Raw genomic sequence first — 20,820 nt, forward strand, 5'->3', positions numbered from 1 at the left:
GATGAAGATGATGTTTCCAGTCCAGGAAGAAAGACCAGCTTTGAACAGGGTTTAAGGTGCATTTCAGAGAGCCTGGGGGGAGGGGAGGGGTAGTTTAGTGCAGAGAGTCACCAGGGAAGTGACACTGGGGGCGAGACCCAAATAAAGTCAGGGAGAGAGCCATGAAGGGACAGTGGTCTGGGTCTTGCACAGCCCGTGCAAAGGCCCTGAGGCAGGACCATAGCAGGCATGTTGGAGAAACAGCGAGGAGGCCTGTGGGGCTGGAGCAGAGAGAGCAAGAGCGAGGGGGAGAGAGGGAGGAGGGGAAGGCAAGGAGGGGCTGGGCGCGTGAAATTCTCTCCTGCAGAAGGCACAATGCAGGCAGCTGTGACCCCACAAGGAGTCTGTTTGGGGGGCTGAACAATACCAGCCATTTCCTTCTTGGGGCAGAGCCAGGGAGGGCCTTGCTCCTCCAAAGCAGACTGCTGATGAGCTGTGCCCCATCCCCAGCTGGGGGACAGTTATCCCTTGACCACAGGGAGCGTCCTGGGCTGGGATGGCGACCTGGGAGTGACCTCAGAGCCCCTTTAACCTAGAAAAGAGACAGCTGAACAGGGAACCATCAATTCTGACTGTCATGTCCCCTCCTGGGACACGGCCTCTCCACATGCTCTCCAGGGCAACTACACGGGAGAGAATGACCTAGAAAAAGAGCCTGGGAAAGGAGTTTGCCTCAGGGAAGGATTATGTTCCCTGCAATGCCCAGGTCGGGATTAAGGACAGTTGCAGTGGGAAGGCACAACCAGATGCCTCTCACTCCCTCCCTCTGCCTCCCTGCTAGGTTCCCCAGCCGGGGACAGGGAGCTAAGACCTGTGACCTCCTGGAGGCCAGGGGCGCCTCGGTTTCCTCATGATGTGACCACACTCTCCACTACGGCAACTCCCTTCCCGCCACTCGCAGTGCTGTCCCGGACGATGCGTGAATTCCCAGGTGTTTCAGGGGCACCTGCGCCTGTGTTTATGTGCCCACCCAAATCAAGAACTGAGTTTGGTGTTTGGTTTTATTTTGCCATGATTGTGCTGTCTGCGATTGTTTGGCAACCTTGATTCCCCCTGGCCTCCTGTGGAACTACACCTCAGCCAGCTTTCCTTGTGGGTACATTTGAATCTCCCAGCGTTCCACAATAACCATAGATTTTGGCTTATTTGATCCCCTATTGATGGGTGCTAAGGTTAGTTCCATTTGTCCTCCATATAACTAGATCTCAGCTCTCTTTTTCTACTGAGTACACACAGATCTCCTTGATTCCACAGCAGGCACAGACCACAGTTTATTTAACTAATCCCGTATTGATGGACACTTAGGTTAGTTTTGGGATTTTTATTCACCCCCCCCCCCATATAACTACATCACTGTCTTTCTTCACTGGTACATACAAGTCTCCCTGTGTTCCACAGCAGGCACGGACCACAATTTATTTACCTGATCCCCTACTGATAGATATCTAGGTTAGTCCCAGTTTTTGCTGTTCCAAACGACTCTGCAGCAAACCTCCTTGTTCACCCTGCTCCCATGTGTGAGTTTTTCTTACGGATCCATGGATATTCCGTCAGGTCTTGTAGCTGCCACAGTGAAATACCACAAACATGGTGGCTTAAAACAACAGAAAGTTATTCTCTCTGTTCTGGACGCCAGACGTTCAAAATCAAGGTGTCAGCAGGGCTGTACTTCCTCCAGAGATTCTAGGCGTGGATCCTTCCCTGCTTTTTCCAGGTTCTGATGGTTACCGGCAATCTTTGGTGTCCCTTGGCTTATAGATGCATCACTCCAGTCTCTGCCTTTGTTATCACGTGGCCATCTTCCCTGAGTGTCTGCATCAAAATTTCCCCTTTTATAAGGACACCAGTCATTGGATCAGGGCCCACCCTGCTCCAGTATGACCTCATCTTAAATTGATGACACCTGCAAAATACAAACTCTCCCCCCCAGTGACGTATGGTTCACCTCTGGCATTAAGTTACTCGGGGCTCTGTGTGTGTTAATGCTCACCTAAAATTCCCAAAAGGGCCCAGGAAGGCCGGAGCTGGCCTCACCGCTGTTTAGCAGATGAGAATCTACAGCCTGGGTCTTTGCTGAGCCGGGCCTGTGGGAACAGTGAGGAAACAGGCAGCAAGCATGTGTCAGGGGGAGTCAGGGGATGCCTGGGGGCTTCAGCTGCTAAGATGCTGAAAATAGGTGCCTGGCCAACGGAGCAGCACCCTCAGGCTGCCATCTGCCTATGGCCTCCCCACCCCCACCCACCTTGGCCCCGGGATCCGGGCTGCAGCCCAGCAGAGTGCGGGGACAGGGGGTGGAGGGCCAGCTGGCTGCCAGGAGAGATGGAGCAACTCGGAAGGCGCAGGTGCAAAGGCCCAGGCGTGTTGGCATCTGTCCCTCCGGGCCTCCCCAGCCACATCATCCAGCCTCCCTGAACCCTCCAGTGCATCTCCCACTCCCCAACCCCATTCATTGTACTCCTAGCCTCACCAGCCACTCCTTCAGCCTCAGGACCTTTGCACTGGCTCTTCCCCCAGCTTGGAACCCTCTTTCTGCAACACCCATGGGCCCTTTCCTGGTCATTCTTTGGGTCTGTATTAGCTTCCTGTTGCCAAACACTAAGTACCACAGACTGAGCGGCTGAAAACAACAGAAATCTATGCTCTCCCAGTTCTGGACGCCAGAAGTCTGAAATCCGGGGGTCTCAGGCCATGCTCCCTCTGAAGTCTCCAAGGGAGGGTCCTCCCTGCCCCTCTCAACTTCTGGGGGCCCCCGCCATCCTTGGCTTGTAGACGCATCCCTCCAACCTCTGTCTCCATCTTCACGCGGCCTTTTGCCCTCTGTGTGCATCTATGTGTGAGTCCAAACTTCCCTCTTATTATAAGGACATCAGTCATTGGATTCAGGGCCACCCTAATCCAATATAACCTCGTCTCAACTCACATCTGCAAAGACCCTATTTCCAAACGAGGCCCCCTTCCCACGTACCAGGGTTAGGACTTGAACGTTTCTTTTGGGGGAACACAGTTCAACCCAGCCCAGGGTCTCAGCCCAAATGTCACCTGTCCTGGTCTGAAGTCACCCCCTCCATGGACCCTGATCATCCATCCACACTGCTTCCCTACCCAGCCCTTGGGTAGACACCCCAGAGGGGGATCCCGGGTCCCACGGTGGATAATCGCTTCCTGAGCTAGCTACTAGGATGGGGTGGGACGGGCCGGGGTGGAGGGATGGCGGGATGGCGGGATACGGGTGCTAACGCTGCCCCCGCCCTCAGGTGCCCACGAGGATGGTGGCGCGGCCCTAGGCCCAGGCTCCGCACCATGACCTGCTGGCTGTGTGTCCTGAGCCTGCAGTTCCTGCTCCTGCCCGCGGCCCCGCCCCCCGCTGGGGGCTGCCCGGCCCGCTGCGAGTGTACAGTGCAGATGCACGCAGTAGCCTGTCCCCGGCGCCGGCTGACCGCGGTGCCCGACGGCATCCCGGCCGAGACGCGCCTGCTAGAGCTCAGCCGCAACCGCATCCGCTGCCTGAACCCGGGTGACCTGGCCGCCCTGCCAATGCTGGAGGAGCTGGACCTGAGCGAGAACGTGATCGCGCACGTGGAGCCCGGCGCCTTCGCCAACCTGCCGCGCTTGCGAGAGCTGCGCCTCCGCGGCAACCTGCTGAAGCTCATCCCGCCCGGCGTCTTCACGCACCTGGACAACCTCACGCTGCTGGACCTGAGCGAGAACAAGCTGGTCATCCTCCTGGACTACACCTTCCAGGACCTGCGCAGCCTCCGCCGGCTGGAGATGGGCGACAACGACCTGGTGTTCATCTCGCGCCGGGCCTTCGCGGGGCTGCTGGCGCTTGAGGAGCTGACCCTGGAGCGCTGCAACCTGACGGCGCTGTCGGGCGAGTCGCTGGGCCACCTGCGGGGCCTGGGCGCCCTGCGGCTGCGGCACCTGGCCATCGCCGCCCTGGAGGACCAGAACTTCCAGCGGCTCCCGGGCCTGCTGCACCTGGAGATCGACAACTGGCCCCTGCTGGAGGAGGTGGCCGCCGGTAGCCTGAGGGGGCTCAACCTGACCTCGCTGTCCGTCACGCACACCAACATCACTGCCGTGCCGGCCGCCGCCCTGCGCCACCAGGCCCACCTCACCTGCCTCAATCTCTCGCACAACCCCATCAGCACGGTGCCGCGAGGGTCCTTCCGCGACCTGGTGCGCCTGCGTGAGCTGCACCTGGCCGGGGCCCTGCTGGCCGTGGTGGAGCCGCAGGCCTTCCTGGGGCTGCGGCAGATCCGCCTGCTCAACCTCTCTAACAACCTGCTGTCCACGCTGGAGGAGAGCACCTTCCACTCGGTCAACACGCTGGAGACGCTGCGCGTGGACGGGAACCCGCTGGCCTGCGACTGTCGCCTGCTCTGGATCGTGCAGCGCCGCAAGACCCTCAATTTCGACGGCCGCCTGCCGGCCTGCGCCACCCCAGCCGAGGTCCGCGGCGACGCGCTGCGCAACCTGCCGGACTCGGTGCTCTTCGAGTACTTCGTGTGCCGCAAGCCCAAGATCCGCGAGCGGCGGCTGCAGCATGTCACGGCGGCCGCGGGCGACGACGTGCGCTTCCAGTGCCGCGCCGAGGGCGAGCCGGCGCCCACCGTGGCCTGGGTGACGCCGCGCCACCGCGCGGTGACCGCCGCCAGCGCTGGCCGGGCGCGCGTGCTGCCGGGCGGCACGCTTCAGATCCGGGACGCGCGGCCAGGGGACAGCGGCACCTACACGTGCGTGGCCAGCAACGCGGGGGGCAACGACACCTACTTCGCCACGCTGAGCGTGCAGCCCGAGCCAGCCGCCAACCGGACCCCGGGCGAGGGCCGCAACGACACGCAGGCGGCCGCGCGCTTTCCTCTGGACCTCACCACCATCCTGGTGTCTACCGCCATGGGCTGCATCACCTTCCTGGGCGTCGTCCTCTTCTGCTTCCTGCTGCTCTTCGTGTGGAGCCGCGGCCGCGGGCAGCACAAGAACAACTTCTCGGTGGAGTACTCTTTCCGCAAGGTGGACGGGCCCGCCGCGGCTGCCGGCCAGGGGGGCGCCCGCAAGTTCAACATGAAGATGATCTGAGAGGCCCCGACCCACCTCCCGCGGCCCCCGCCGCCGCGCCTGCGCCAGAGGCCGCGTCTCCGTCTCCGCCCAAATCCACGCCAGCCCGTGGCTGGCCCATCTGACTACCACCTATGCATTTCCCGTAGGGGGCGGCCGCAAGCCGGCTCCTGGCAGAACTTCCCCCTTTTTTGTAGAGACCCAACCACAAGACTGTTTTTTCATCAGGATGCATCTTTTGCAGAGTTTCTTAAGCGTTTTCTTAGGGTTTCACGCTGTCTTCCTGCCCCTCGTGTGGTCGCTGAGCTGGGCAGGGGGCGGGGGGTGCTCAGAGGCCCAGGGTCCTGGGCATAAACAGCTCACACCTGGTGGAGATGGTCTACACCTGGTCACCAGGGGCATGTGAAAGCCCTCACTGTTCACACCTGCACACACACACACACACACCCCGCCCCCGTCCCTACACCAGAGCACACACGCACACCCGGAACATAAAACCAGACGCACGGCTCCAGAGTGGAACACACACACCTCACACCCAGCTGACACTGAGCAGGTGTCCCAAGCTCCAGAGCTCACCAAGGGCACGCAGGGCTCTGGGGAGAGACCAGCGCACACCTGGGCCAGGCAGCTCACACTTGGGACACATTTCAGCTCACACCCAGACATTCAGCTCACACCCAACTCCCGCTCAGCTGGCCATCTTGGGGCAGATCTCAGAGGCTGCGCTACGGTCTCGCTGAGGAGGTCAGGCTCACCCTGAGGTGGTCCAGCACGCAGGATGGTCCCTGACCCGCTGGCCCAGATGCCCCTGCACCCAGACTCCCACCCGCCAGGACCTGTTGGCCAAGCAGGGTGGGCTGCCCGCTAGGAGAAGCCATTGCCCTGGTTCCTCCCACCATCCCTCACAGCTGCTACCTGCTTCCTTGCCCTCACCGCCCAGGAGGGACAGCCGTCCTGGCCCCTGGCCCAGGAGCATGGCTTCCAGGTGTCTCTCTCCAGCAGACCAGTTGGAGTGACCTTCAATCCCGAGTCTGCAGCACCCCTGCCCAGCCCCGTGGCCCATTGCTCACCTCGGGAAGGAGACCAGAGCGTGGACGGTTCTCAGGGTCCCTGTTATGGGCATGCAAGGGGCAGCGACGGGGAGGAAGGCCAGAACAAAGGTTCAAGCTACAGGGAGGCCTGGACCTGGGTCGTTGGGAGAAGGTGACAGAGGCACCTTGGTCTCTGCAATGTTGGGGCAGATCTTGGGCCAAAGAGTAGAGAGGGTCACAGGAAGACTGTAGCTCAGGTGAAAGAAGAGCTTCCCTAAGGTCACTGCCCTGTTGCTCTACAGATACTGAGTTCCCAGTCACTGGGGGTATGCAAGCAGGAGTTGAGGTTTTGCAGAAGTATTCAGATACCAGACGGGGACCATACATGACCCTGCCTCGCCCAGCCTGGTCCTTGCCCCGACTCTCTACCTCGGCCAGATAACAGTTAGGGCATCACTTGGGGGAAGGGGCACAGCAAATTTTGTGTGGCCAGGCCCTGGCCAGAAGGGAGGTTAGACAGTATTCTCAAGGACCTTGTAAGAAGGTTCAAAGCAAGCTCTGTGCCCTCGCAGCTGTGTAATCTTTGTTGGCAACCGAGGACCACCTGGACCATTGGTGTCCACGTCTATAAAATGGGTCTGACGGTCAAACCTATTGCTACATACGTAGAGGCCAGGCCCGTGGACAAGCTTGGTGATTGACTTGGATTCTGGATCCCTCAAGATCTTTCTGAGATGAGCCAGAGAGAAAGCTGTCCCTCCTGGAAGTTTTGCACAAAGGATTCAGCCAGAAGGTGGAAGGGGACACTGGCCATTCTCCCTGGGCTGGAAGCATCGGGAGGCCCTGATCCCGCTTCCACAGTGTGCACATGGGCCAACAGGGCTGTGTGGCAGGCTGCTGACCACAGCCAGCCAGGGTGGGGACCCCACCCAACCCCATTCATGGCAGGAAGTGAGTGAGGGCCGAATGGGGTGTCCAGGAGCCCTACACAGAGTCGAATAGAATGGACTAGTTTTGTTCCCTTAGCATCCTCCTGACCTTGGTTGCCACGACAACACCGAGGGCCCCTCAAAACGACATCCAAGTGCCTTTAACATCATCAAGACAGGAGGGAGTATGTTCTCAGCAGTGTTAGGACTTACAGAATGTCAGCATATTGAGATCTCCCAGCCCCCTCTGCCCGCCCCCTGTCCCAACATCAACCAAGATCCTTAGCCCCTGCCCCCCACCCCTACCTGGCTGTATTTGGTTGGAATCCAATAAAAATGAAACCAACTTAATAACAAACTTCAGGGTTTTTTAAAATTCTCATGGGAAGCATGGGGGCAGAAAGTAGGGGCTGCTGGGGGTCCCTGAGGGAGAGGCCTGGCTTCAGCACCAGAGCTGACCCTGAGTCATAGGGCATTTGTGGATAAGGTTAGAGGTCACACTTCAGGAGTGCCCGTGCTGTTCCCAGCGCTGTTCCCTGTGCTGCCTGCGTTCACTCCCCCGTGAGCTGGGTCCTGTTATGACCCCATTTTACAGGTGGGCAAAGGGAGAGTCAAGTCCCCAGCTAGGGAGAAGCAGGGTGCTGAGAGGGACCAGTGGCACTGGGCTGTCCAGGGGAACTCTTGCCCTGAGCTTGGCCCAGGGGCGAAGCCAGCGGCAGGGAGGAAAGGAGAAATGAGGTGCAGACTCCCTCCCTCCCAGCTGCGCCTCTGGAGCTGGCAGCTTCTTCCCCTGGGGCTTCCCCTGGCCAAGGGCAGCTGAAGGGGGACCCACCCCGTTGGTGGCTAGAAACCCAAGGCGGGGCCCCGCAGAGGGGTGTCTGTGGCCTCAGTGCTGTGTGGCTTGGGGGAAGTCGCTGCCCCTCTCTGTGCAGTGTGCTCATCTATAAACTGGAGGATTATGGTCCTCTTTTATGCAGGGAACTGTTTGAGCTTCCTAGGGCCGCTGTAACAAAACTTAGTGGCTTACAACAACTGAGATTTATTATTTGACAGCTCTGGGGCTCAGAAGTCTAAAATGGATTGGCAGCTGGTCCTTCCCGAGGCTCCAGGGCAGCATCGGTTCCCGCCTTTTCCAGCTTCTAGAGGTGCCGCATCCCTGGCTCGCGGCCCCACCTGCATCCTCACAGCCCGCAGTGCAGCATCTCCCGTCTCTCTCTGCCTCTGACCCTCCCGCCTCCCTCTTATAAGGACCCTGGGATGACGCTGGGCCCCCTGGGAATCCAGGGTCACCCCCATCCTCATCTAATCAGCAACCTTCACTTCCCCCTGCCGTGCCACATAGCATATTCACAGGTTCTGGAGATGGACATCTCTGGGAACTGTAACCCTGCGTGCCACAAAAAAACTGAGGCATTTTTCTCAGAAATGCGAAGTCATGAGAAATTCGGGAAGATCTGGCATCCCGAGCCCTTGCTCAGGGCGATGCCAGGGATGCAGAGAGCCCGGCCCCAGCTCCCGCAGCGCTCCAAAAACACTTCTCGAATAAAAGAACAGCTTTGATATCTGCAGAGGGTTTGACCCTGGTGTGGGGCGGCCGGCCAGGGCTGACACACAGGGGCCACTTTTCAGGGTGAGCTGAGGCAATCGGTCCCCATTTCTAGGCCTTAAGGGAGGACTGTCCATTGGGGCTCAGTGGGGTGGTAGGCACATTGGGGTGCTGAGCAGATGTCAGCTGGCATCTGCTCTCCTCCCCCACAAAGGGCCCCCAACCACTCCAAGGAGGGGTCATCTTGAGGTAGGCAGGGGGGTCCCTGGGCACCAGCTGCCCCCCACCCTGCCTGTCCTGGGTGGAGAAGTCCCCAGGGACGTCATTGCTTGTCCCAGCCTGGCCCTTCTGCCCACCCCCAAACCCCACCTCAGGGTCAGGCAAGTAAGGCGCTGCCCTGGCATCCAGAACTCAGTCATCAAGATCAATATTCTATGAACAAAATTAATTCATGCCCTGAGTCCACAACCCTTTAGATAAAGACAGGATCCACTCTGCCTTGGCATGACCCTGTCTCACTCCCCACACCCGAATCCTGGCCCTGGTGCCAATAAAACTTTATTTACAAAAACAGCCGGCCAGCCCGAGGGCCATAGTTTGCAAATAAGATCTTTTTTAATATTACATTATTATATTACAATGTTATTTATCTTGATTACTGGGTTATTGTTTTTTTTTCAATCACGCTTTTAATGAAAAGATCATAAAATAACAGTTTCTCATCACTGTACATTAAGACTGCACACTTCTAAATGGAGAGATCGGTGAACTGCTTTACTATGACACTTGAGGGTTGCATACCTGCAGCTCTGACCTGAATTTATCCAAACTCTCGAGGGAAGTGAACTCGGTGTGATGACTGACCGTAGCGGTGGCCAGTACAGGGGTGCGATCACGGTCCCCCCTTCCTGGGAAGGGCGCGTAGCAGGACATGATCCCTCTTCCACTTCCTGGTAAACAAAACAGCTATAACCCCATCCCTCGCCCTCCCCCTCGAGGTATTTGTGAATGGGCCAGTGCCCAACCTGGGGTCCCCCAACAGGGGAGGGGGAAAGCAAGTGATGCGTGGGGGACAGAGAGGTTCCCCTCAGCACCTGGCCCCCCCGGGGCCCCGCCAAGTGGAGGCGGGGAGCCCTGGGGATCCTCCCTGCCCTGAGTGAGGTCTGTTATGCAGCATATTTGAGGTCAATAAATTACAGCAATAAACAGCAAGGCGAGGTAGGGAGAGGGGTTCCTGGTAGAAAATTAAAGTGGGGTGACAAGCCCAGGGCAGGGTGGGTGGTCCTAGGCAGGGGGTCCCGGGCAGCCTCAGTCCCCACAGCACACACCCACCCCCTGATTTGGAATGTCAGACTGAGGTCAGGCCCCGCTCCACCACCCGCTCCTGGCATCGGGTTCACAGGTTCAGTGATGCCCAACCTGGCTCTGGGGAAGAGCGAGGGCCTTGGTCCCTGCAGGGGGCCGGCAAGGCTGGGATCTCTGGTCTGTTCTGAGGCCTGGCGCCTCTGCTTTCGTCCTCCCCCCACCCACCAAGCCAAGGGGACGGGACGGATGTGGCCACCTCTGCCCTGAACCCTGCCCTCCCGGCTGCCCAGGCCTTACCCTGACTCCGGACAGCCACGGGCAGGGCGGCTGGGGTCCCTGGTGGATCGCACTCCTGCACACGGCCAGTCCAGTGCATTCTGACCGGTGGGAGTCAGGGTAGCCCACGGCTGTGTGAGGTTCTGAAAGTCCGTCTGGGTCCAGATTGTTCGTTTCACAGGCTGAGGTGTGTGGCTATGCTGCGAGTCTGAGATTCGTATTTGCTTAAAGGTTCCTCTTTCCTTCTTTACCTTTTCTGCAATCCTGGAGGAGCCCCGGCGGCGGTGGGCTGGGTCTAGCGGGAGCTTGCGGTGGCGGAGCCCGGTCTGCCGCTCGCTCGCCCCAAGTCTGAGAAATAAATACATTCGTCACTGCACAGACATTGATACAAAAACAACACTGCTCAGAGCGTTTGCACCATCCGTGCAGTGTTTGCCCAGTGAGCCCCTCCCACGGCCGGGGTGGAGGTGGGGGTCCCCAGGGGGCAGTGACCCACTGGAGCCCACGGAGCTGCGCAAAGTTCCTGGCTTTTTGGCGTGAGAGGGACCCTCACATCAACACACCCGAGGGTCTCAGGCAGAGCAGCGGGATGGGGGCGCACCTCCATCCCAAGGGCCCAAGCCCAGGCTCAGGTCCTGCGGCCACAAGTGACAGCCACCCCTGCTGTGCCAGCTGGCAGGACCGCCAGGGTCTGGCCAGGAGGCCTGGGGCGGGCCAGCACGGGCCCAGGCTCTTTGGTGCCAGCTGGGCTGGGAGAGGCCGGGCTGGGAGGAGGGCTCAGGGGCCTCCACGCCCGCCCCAGGGCCTACTCAGAAGGGGCTCCGGCGGAAGCTGGGATTCACTGGGACTGGCCTTTTATCTGCTGAGGTCTGAAACTAAAAGTTTATGTAAACAAACAATGAGATAAATATATTAGTATCTTTTTTCTGAGCCCAGTGAGGTTCCATACGCATTCAAAATGTGTTTTGGTTTAAAAAATAGGTTTTGTGAATTTGGGTGTGAGGTTTTTTTTTTTTTTTTTTGGTCGTTGTTTATCCTCTTTCCACATGACATCTGCTATTTTCTGTTTCCTGTTTCTCCAAAAGATTCAGGAGTTCAGCGACTAAAGCAGAGAACTGTGAGCCGCCCTTTGGCCTCCAACAGCCTAATCTCCTGGTGAGGCTCTAACACACATCAATGCACACACTCACGAGCTCGCACTCCGCGTGAAACCAAAGGAAAAGGAAAACAAAACCAAGTGTCGTGTTAACCCCGCCCGCCCCACAAACCCTTAAAGTCTTAAATAGGAAACTAGTGTTTCGCTTTCTTGTTCAAATACAGAGCAGGCTCGATGTATGATATAATACTCAGGTGGGTACAATACTACATCGCACGAAGGTCGTCGAGTGAGGGCCTCTGCGCCCAGTCCCCGAAGCTCTGCCTTGAACCACCTGCTTCACCGGGGTCCATGCCCAGGGGCGTGTGTGCAGCTCCCGCTACAGACTTCTGTCGTGTGGCTTAAGTGCCGACGGAGTAGGGGGGTCGGGAGAGCAGAAGCACTGCAGGGGCCCCGCCCGACTTGCTGGAACACGAGTCCCCAGAGCGGAGAGGAGTGGCCCGAGGCCGGGGGCACCCCAAGGGCTCAGCAGGGCCCCGCGTGGCCCTCGTGCCCTCACTCCCGACACCCACCACTCGGGTCCCTGAACTCAGGCTCTGGTTTCAGCTGGAGGGTGTCTGGAGGGGTAGAGGGTAGGGGTAGGGGATGACTCTGGAATTTTTTGGTCTGAACTTAAAGTAGAAAGAAATAAAAACCTGAAGCAAAACGAAGAAGATAAAGCCACTGGTCCAGCCCTGTGGCTGCAGCAGGCTGAGGACAGTGGGGCCGACCTCTCGAGCTCGGCCTGGCCTTGTGAGTGCGGCTCTGGGCCCATAGAGGTGTCTGAGGCTGGCAGGGAGCCCAAGGCGAGAGGTGAGGGTAGGGTGGGATTCAGGGCTGAGCCCATGGGTGGCAGCCAGCCTCTCCCTGCCGGTGGGTGGGAGAAGATGTACACACCCCTGTGGTCAGCCCCTCCGCACTGGTCAGGTAGGGGCTGCTGCTCTCCCGAGGTGAGGCTCTTGCAGGCCCAGGGGACAGGATGGGGGGGGGTCTCACTGCTGCCCCATCCTGGCCTGGCCGGGAGCCACCAGGAACTTGTCCCACCGTGTGGCTCCCGTCTCCCAGCACCTGCTCCTGTGCCGGGGGCCCCCCAGGGGCTAGAGCACCCATACCCCAACTCGGGCCCAGATGAGAGGCAGCTCGGGCTCCCTGACAGCAGCACACTCAGAACACCTTCAGGGTGGCCGGCTGGCCACACGTGCACAGAGGAAGTACAGGTGCCCCTTCTGAGAGGGGGCACAGGCGGGGGGCCCGGGAGGGCGACAGGAGGAAAACACAAGTGTCACGGTCACAACGGCCATCACCAACCAACGTCCTGTTCTCGCGAATTCAAGAGGTAGCAAAAGGTCAGAAGTCTCTCCACCTTGATGGTTTTTTTCTTTTGTTTTGTTGGCATCACCTTAAATTCTGTGCCTGAGGTGAGTGCCTTGCTTGCCTCACCCTAATTAGTCCTGGATGGGAGGCGTGGCCCAGCTGGGTGACCCCACAGGGTCTCCTGAAGGAAAGAATAAGCACTCATGGTCAGCAGGGGTCTGGGCAGTGAGCAGGCCACTTCCTTGGCACCTCTGGTCCCTTCTGTTCCACCTGGAACAGCCCAGGATTTGTGGAATCCTTGTCCCATATAATTGGCAAATCCTTCCTCGAGCCTGCCATTCTCCGACTGCATGATTCTGAAATCTGCCCAAATCACAGGCTGCCCCATGGATTAAGACGAAGAGTATAAATTCTATGAATTACAGAAGCTGAGTGCTGGGAAAGACAAAATATTGAATCAAGTTACAGACCCTCACGCTCGAAAAGCTGGCTGTTAGCAGGTCAGTGTGGCCCAAACTGCGGCAGGAGACCCACTTGGAGGACTCCGTGAGATGGATCTGTCTTCTTTCCCACACCCAGGGGGCACCCAGCGATGGCCTGTGGACCCCTCTGCCCAGCCTGGACCTGCTATGTGACCATGCATGGACTCCAGCCCTCTCTGTGCTCACTGCCCCTAAGGGAAACGAGATGGGGCGGAGGGAGAAACTCAGCATGAAAGACACTCAAGCTAGGAAGCAAGAACGTCTTTGCATCTTCGCATCTGCAGTGATTTCTCGGTTCTTCCATTACAGAGGGGAAGAGGCTGGGTTTCAGCTGAGACACCTCTCATGCCTCCGGGCAGGTAGGGCAAGCCTCAGGCCCCCAGACAGCTTCGACAGTGTGTGCTGAAGCTAGAATTTCACACTGTCTGGCTTTCCCTGGATTTTCACCCTTCTTGATTTTCTGTGTATGGTAATTCTATATCAAATGCCTTTTTCTGAATCAATGCATTAAGGTGGGGGGGGGGGAAGGGAAGTGAGTTGATTAAATTTTTAAAGAAAAATCCAGCTTCTATGGCTGTCAGGAGGCAGCAAGCAGGAGCCACTTTATTTGCTGGAACAGAGAGGGGTGGTGACTGGCCCAACATCACACAGCAAGTCAGAGCGGAGCTGGGGCTCAGATGGAGCAGTACCTGCCAAGGGTCCTGGGATGGGTGGGAGGTGGGGGCACGCGCAGTGGAGGCTTCTCAGATGATCCTGCAGAAGGGGAAGTGGCTCTGGAGAAAGTGAAAGCCACAGATGAAAGGGTCACCTGGTCAAATCTCTCCCTAAACAGTCACTGCTGGGGTTCCCTGCCCTCCCCAAAGGCGGGGGAGTCTAAAAAGTCTCCATCCTCCCAATCTCTCAGGGCTCCCCTCTGCCACCCACCGCGTGTAAACTTTGGGACCTCCGCCCGTCTTCCCGTCTCCTGCCACCCGCTTTCAGCCCTGGAAGCGGGTGGCCTTCATGGGGAAGTAATGCAGAAAGCTCCCCCTCCTGCCGGGGCCTGCGGTCTAACAGTTGCCTGGGCGTTTCCAGCAACCGGCCAGACAGTCCGGGAGGCCAGGGGCTGTAGCTATTGGGGGTTTGTCAAGATCCCCCTGCCCCCAGGTCACTCTGGTCCTGAAGCTAGGGTGCTCCTAGAGGGGCACTGGGGCAGGGAGTGGGCAGAAGCAGCTGCTTTTCAAGGTTGGGCAACCTGGAATCTGGGTGGGGCAGGGCTAGGGCCCAGGCTGCTGCTGGCAACCACACAGCTTGAGGGGGCTGAGCTCTGGGGACAAGGCCTAAGCATGGGTTCCCTGGGTATTGTCACCGGCCCCCAGCTTCTTCCCCCACCCCCTTGAGGTCTCGTCCTCACAGCTGGACATTCTGTCCATGTCACAGAAGTACAGAGTCCTTCTCGCCGCCCTGAAAGGTTGATGGGCGACATTTGCCCAGAGAAGTCAAGCAACCCTCCCAGGGCCACACAGCAGGTGCTGGGCCCCTCCCACATATGCCCTGCACTCTGACCTTCCCCCAGCAGCATGAGCAGCCCAGAGCCACCCACCGAGACCCCCGGGGCCAACGCCCCGACCTGGCTGACCCAGCCCACATACAGCAACCTTGGTGAGAGCCTGGGAGGGGCCCCGGGTGGGGGTGGGACAGGTGGTCGGTGAGGCAGCCAGAGCAGAAAGGTTGGGTGTTTCATTACCATGTAAGGAACGCTCTGCCCCATGATGGTTTAACTAGATTACAGCAGGGATTTTTTGTTGGGTTTTTTTTTTTTCATTTTTGCCCTGCCGCTCGGCATGTGGGATCTTAGTTGCCCCACCAGGGATCAAACCTGTGCTCCCTGCATTGGAAGCGTGGAGTCTGGACCACCAGGGAAGTCCTATAGCAGCTTTTTAACTACCTTTAATAAAACTCTTTGTTTAAAAAAAAAAAAAAGCTGGATAACCAGCTTCTAAAAATGAGGAAACTGGAGTTCAGAGAGGCTCAGTCACCTGCCCAGAGCCACATAGGGAAGTGGGGGTCACCTGTGCTGGGCCAGATGTTTCTCTGCCACTGACTTGTCACTCCTCTGAACCTTTGTTTCCTCATCTGTAAATTGGAGATGGCATCCTGACCCCACAGGGCATAGGGTAGTTAGAGTTGGTATTTTTTCCTTTTTTTTTTTTTCGGCCGTGCTGCGTGGCTTGTGGAATCTCAGTTTCCTGACCAGGCATTGAACCGGCGCCACGGCAGTGAAAGCTCCAAGTCCTAACTACTAGACCACCAGGGAGCTCCCCATTGTTTCCATTCTAGAGATGAAGGAATTATGGCTGAGGGTGGAGCCATGCGCACAGGACCCCACTCTGCGTGTCCTCACGCCCTTCCCCCACTCCCTCCCCCAGCAGGTGAGGTCCGTGCCCGCCTGCTGCCCTCCAAGGCCTGCTGCTCACGGACATCTGAGCGCCCCGCTACTGACCCGCAGCCCCTGCCCAAGAAGGCCCTGACCAGGGCCCAGTCGCTGCCCACCCACAAGTCCCCCAGCCCCGGCCCCACTCGAGCAGGGCAGCCTCAGAAGCCCCTTCTGGGATCCCGCAGTGTACACGAGAGCCAGGCAGGCGACGACAGGGCGAGGCCAGCCCGTCGCCCTGCAGAGCTGCCCTTCTGCTCGCTGGACACGGAGCTGGGCCTCTCTCTCCGCCGCGCTGGAGGCCCGGCAGCTGGAGGGCCTCCGCGCCGTGTACGCTCCGGCTGCACGCCCGGCTCCTGGGGGGCCTCCCGGGCCCCTGCCGCCCCGGCCATCGCTTCCGCCTCCTGGACAGCTTGCCCTGCGTGGAGAGCTGGGACGCCCTCTACCACCGCCTGGTGCGGAGGGACGAGGAGGCGTGGCACCTCCTGGCTGCCAAGGTGAGCCCCGCCTTCGCCCCGCCTTCGCCCCGCCCCCTCGGAGGTTTCCCCGGTGTCCCGACCAAGGCGTGGCCCAGGGCTCTTTAGACTGAGGCCCAATTGCTTATTTTGCAACTAACATACGAACTAACACCGTCAGCCCTTGGAACCGCGTTTCTCAGGTGTGGGGTGACCTACATTCAAATCACCCGGGAGTCTTGTTAAACTCTCCCCCACGACTCTCAGGGGCCCAGTAGTCTGCATTTTAACTCACTCACCCGTGAATTCTGGCGCGAGAAACCCACAGACGGCTGATAGCTCCCACTTTCCATCATCATCTTCAACACAATATACTGAGCACTGTTCCTTCATGTCTTGTGCTGTTCTAAGGACTTTTAGACACTTTCATTCAGCTAATCCTCATGCAAGAATCACCACGTTTCGTTATAAGATGCTTCTGTCTTATGCACCACCAAGAAAAAGAAAAAAAAGATTCCCATCAAATAAACCAGACTACCAAGTGTCAGACACATCACCATTTTGGAGGAACCTCACCCACTCGGCAGAATGTGTTATCATGGACCCATTTTACAGACCGGAGCATGGTGGGAGTAAGTTGTTGCTGGCTGTGAGTTCTTTAGTTGGCAGCTCTGTCCTGGTTCCATCCATCTCAGAGACCCCTGGGGAGTTTATTTTTAAATATCACACTCCCAGAGCCCCACCTCAGCACCTGTCCTTTTTAACCCCTGCCCCAAGGTGATTCAAATGTAATCCCCAGGGCTGATACTCCCCTACTTTCTAGAAAGAGCTTTGCTGTTCAGTACTGCAACTGCTGGCCATGGGTGACTTCTGAGCACTTGAAGTGGGGCTGGTGCCAATTGAGATATACTCTGAGTACCAAATACACACCGGGTCTCCAAGACTCAGTATCAATAATAATAACAATAATGTAAAACGTCTCACTAATACTTTTTTCATTTGGTGACCTGTTGAATTATAATATTTTGGATAAATTGGATTACATAAAATAGATTATGAAAGTTACTTTCAAGGTCATAAAACTCAGTATCAAAAAAAAAAAAGCCTAATTAAAAACTGGGCAGGGGACTTCCCTGGTGGCGCAGCAGTTAAGAATCCGCCTGCCAATGCAGGGGAAACGGGTTCAAGCCCTGGTCCACGAAGATCCCACATGCCGCAGAGCAACTAAGCCCGTGCTCCACAACTACTGAGCCCGCATGCTGTAACTACTGAAGTCCATGCCCCTAGAGCCCGTGCTCTGCAACGAGAAGCCACCGCAATGAGAAGCCCGCGCACTGCAACAAAGAGTAGCCCCCGCTCGCCACAACTAGAGAAAGCCCGCACGCCGCAACGAAGACCCAACACAGACAAAAATAAAATAAAAATAAATTTATTTTTTAAAAACTGGGCAGAACACCTGAAGAGACATTTTTCCAAAGAAGACATACAGATGGCCAACAGGCACATGAAAAGATGCTCAACATCGTTAATCAGAGAAATGCAAATCAAAACCACCATGAGGTATCACCTCACACCTGTCAGAATGGCCATCATCAAAAAGACCACAAATAACAAATGCTGTTGAAGGTGTGGAGAAAAGGGAACCCTGTACACCGTTGTTGGGAATGTAAAATGGTGCGTCCACTGTGGAAAACAGTCTAGAAATTCCTCAGAAAACTAAAAATAGAACTACCATGTGATCCAGCAATTCCACTTTTGGGTATATATCCAGAAAAAACTGAAAACGCTAATTAGAAAATATATATGCGCCCCAGTGTTCATAGCAGCATTATTTACAATAGCCAAGACATGGAAGCAACCTAAGCGTCCCTCAATAGAAGATGTGAAATATATCTACAATGGACTACTATTCAGCCATAAAAAAGAACAAAATAATGCCATTTGCAGCAACATGGATGGACTTGGAGGGTATTATGCTTAGTGAAATAAGACAAAGACAAATCCTGTAAGTTTTCAATTGTATTGGAATCTAAAAAATAAAACTAGTGAATTTTTTTTTTTTAAGAAGAAAGAAAGTTACTTTCACCTGCTCCTTTTCACTTTTTAAAATGTGGCTACTGGAAATTTTGAATTACACCATGGCCCGAGTTGCATTTCTACTGGACAGCCCAGCTCTGGCACCTTAGCTGTCATCTGCCTTGCTACCAAGTGGCAAGCATCTGCCCCTCTGGCAGAGTGGGAAGTCCGATCCCCTAAACACTATCCTCCCTGGTGTAGCTTTCCTTAAAATCATACTGCTGACCAACATCCGAATTAACACGAACCCCCCGCTTCTGGAGGGATACAGCGATGGTGGGCAGGTTGGGTTGGGTGGGAAGTCTTCAGAACAGGTAGAGGCACTGGGCAAGCTGTGCTGGTTTGGTGGCGGGGAGCTCTGAAGCGTCCCTCTGTCCCGCAGGTGCCCAAGCCAGGAGCTGACGAGCCCCACCCGTGTGGCCTAGGGCCCCAGGCCTAGCTGGCCCCGCATTTCAACCACCAGGAGCTGTGTGGTCTGGCGCCCGAGGGCGCACTTCCCGAGACGCCCTGGAGCAGCCCCGTGGCGCTGGCGGCGGAGGTGCCGGAGCTCACGGTGGTCCAGTGGCCTGTGGAGACAGGCGCGCAGCCGCCCGAGGAGTTCGCAAGGCCGTGGCCCTGCTGCTCCTGCAGCCCTGGAGCGCCCGGAGGGAGGCGCGGGCTGCGGCCCGAGAACCTGATGCTGGCGGCACCGCGGGGCTGCTTAGCCGCCAGGCCCCAGCGCCTGCTGCTGGCGGACTTCGGCCGCGGCCCCCCCGCGGCCCCCCAGCCGCCCACGCGCGGCAGCTGGTCAGCCCACTCCGAGAGCTGCTTGGCCCGGGCGCAACCTTGGCCACGTCCTTGGCCGTGGGCCTGCAGCACCTGGCGGCCCAGCTGGCCCGCGCGCAGCCCTGGGAGGCCGGGACTCGCGGCGCGGTGCTGCTCTGGGGGCCCGGGCCGAGCTGCGCGGCCGCGGAGCCCCGCTGGGGTCCTGGCTGCGGATGCGCCGCGCGCTGCTGGTCCTGCACCTAGCCGAGCGGGCCGTTGGTGGGGAGGTGCCCAGCCTGGAAGACTGGCTGTGCTGTGAATACCTGGCCAAGGCCACCGAGGACTCCTTGTACCTCGCCCTGGAGCTGCTGTGTAACTGATCCTTCCCGTAAGCAATGCACCTGTTCCAGGGCCTCTCTAGGAGGCAGGTCCCCCTTCCCAGGGCTGGGGCTGGTGATAGGGTGGACACACCCTTCCAGAAGGGACCAGGAGGCCAGCAGAGGATGCAGCTGAGAACTTGGGCCCAAGGCCCCCTAAGAATTCAGGTGCCCCCCTTCCAGGGCTCGGGGCTAATGGCCAGTGCCTGCTGAGCCTTTCTGATGCCAGAGGTGCCCACCCCTCTTCCAGGTGTGGAACCCCCCGACAGCTAATGAAATGTCTCTCCCAGTGGGTAGAACCGCTCCCACCGCCTTCCAGCAGAAGCCAGGATGCCCTTCTAATGCTGGGGTCTGATGGCCACTGTCTCCATGACAGTGTGGACACTCCTCCGAATGGTGTTATCAGAGGCATTCCTGGCCCTGGAACACCCCCTTGTGCTGTGAACGACCTTGTCAAGAACTGCTTGGGGCCTCCAGGAGGAGGGAGGCTCCCTGGAACCTGAGACAGCCAGCCCACCCCAGTGGGGTCTGGGCTCACCTGCCCAAACGTGCCCATGCCCTGCACCCCCTACTCCCTCCACCCACCGTGGCCTCCTTGCTGTTCCTCTGTGGCACTAAATTCCGTCCAGCCACCAAGCCTTTGCATGGCCTGTTCCCTCTGCCAGACTGTCCAAATCTCACTCACCTTTTCTAAGCAAACAAAGTTGCCCCTCCTGGGCCCTCTCTAGCTCCGCGCCCTGCCTTCCCCGAGCACTTGTCACCACCTGGAAGTATTTATTCATCTCTTTACCTGTCACCTGTTCACCTCACCTATCAGGCTGTGAGTTCCCTGAGGGCAGGGGCCAGGCTGAACACACGCTAGGCGTTTAATTGATGGAATAAACAAAGTGGTACACATCAGGGGACCTGAGGGAGAGAATGAGGTCTCGGTTTATACCTCTGAAAAATGGACACAGGAGCCCTGAGGGGTCCCACTGCCGTAGCCTGGGGTCTCCAGTCATGCCCCCTCACTCACCCCAACCCTACCATGGCGATCCTGGGGGGAACTTTCTGACCCCCAGGTATGACCAGGGCCCTCTCCTGCTCAGACCTCTCCCATGGCTCCCTAGTACCTTCACAGTACAATGGGGCTCTTCTAAAGGCTCTACATGCTCTCTGGCCAGCCCCTCCTGCCACATCACCATCTGTGAGGGTGCTTTCTGGCCTCCAGGCCTTGCCCGTTGTTCCCTCCACTGCAGACACCCTCCCCTCTACCTCTGCTTCAGACTCCTGTACCTCCTCCAACACCCCGACTCCAAACCCCTTTCTCGGCCCTTGCCCTGCTGACGTGGACTGGAGTGTGTCCAGCTGTCTCCCCAGACCTTTGAAAGCCAACTCCATTATCACTCAGGTAGCTGAATAGCCCACCCAACCCCCAAATACACTTGAATCCCCCTAAACTCCATCCTCCTAAGATACCCGCTTGGCAGCCTGTTCGTCAATCGCCGGGCCACGCTCGCAGATGCAGCCAGCAGGTGGCGCTGCAGCCCCGCAGCTCTTCCGCCTTCCACCCCCCACCTCACCCCAGCCCCCCGCCACTGCAGTGTCTTTGCCTTCTGGCTGTCTCATGACCTCCCCACCTCTGCCCCGGCCAGGGC

At 57.8% G+C, this 20,820-nt stretch overlaps 2 protein-coding genes across 2 annotated transcripts; both read left to right on the forward strand.

Moving 5' to 3' along the window:
* The first annotated feature begins 3,194 nt into the window (after positions 1 to 3,194).
* Positions 3,195 to 5,214, forward strand: LINGO3 (leucine rich repeat and Ig domain containing 3). Its single transcript, XM_029218443.1, has one exon. It carries the CDS (start codon positions 3,247 to 3,249, stop codon positions 5,116 to 5,118), a length of 1,872 nt encoding a protein of 623 aa, XP_029074276.1. The 5' UTR covers positions 3,195 to 3,246; the 3' UTR covers positions 5,119 to 5,214.
* A 9,159-nt stretch (positions 5,215 to 14,373) lies between these two features.
* On the forward strand, positions 14,374 to 20,100 carry PEAK3 (PEAK family member 3). Its single transcript, XM_029216858.1, is given in 7 exon segments — positions 14,374 to 14,759; positions 15,530 to 15,720; positions 15,776 to 15,868; positions 15,870 to 16,028; positions 18,445 to 18,831; positions 18,834 to 18,996; positions 18,999 to 20,100. Coding segments are annotated over 7 exon segments (1,263 nt in total). The 5' UTR covers positions 14,374 to 14,677; the 3' UTR covers positions 19,187 to 20,100.
* The last annotated feature ends 720 nt before the right edge of the window (positions 20,101 to 20,820 follow it).

Source organism: Monodon monoceros, unplaced genomic scaffold, assembly GCF_005190385.1.
Source record: "Monodon monoceros isolate NGI ecotype Baffin Bay Population unplaced genomic scaffold, NGI_Narwhal_1 Super_Scaffold_12, whole genome shotgun sequence".
NCBI classification, from domain to species: domain Eukaryota; kingdom Metazoa; phylum Chordata; class Mammalia; order Artiodactyla; family Monodontidae; genus Monodon; species Monodon monoceros.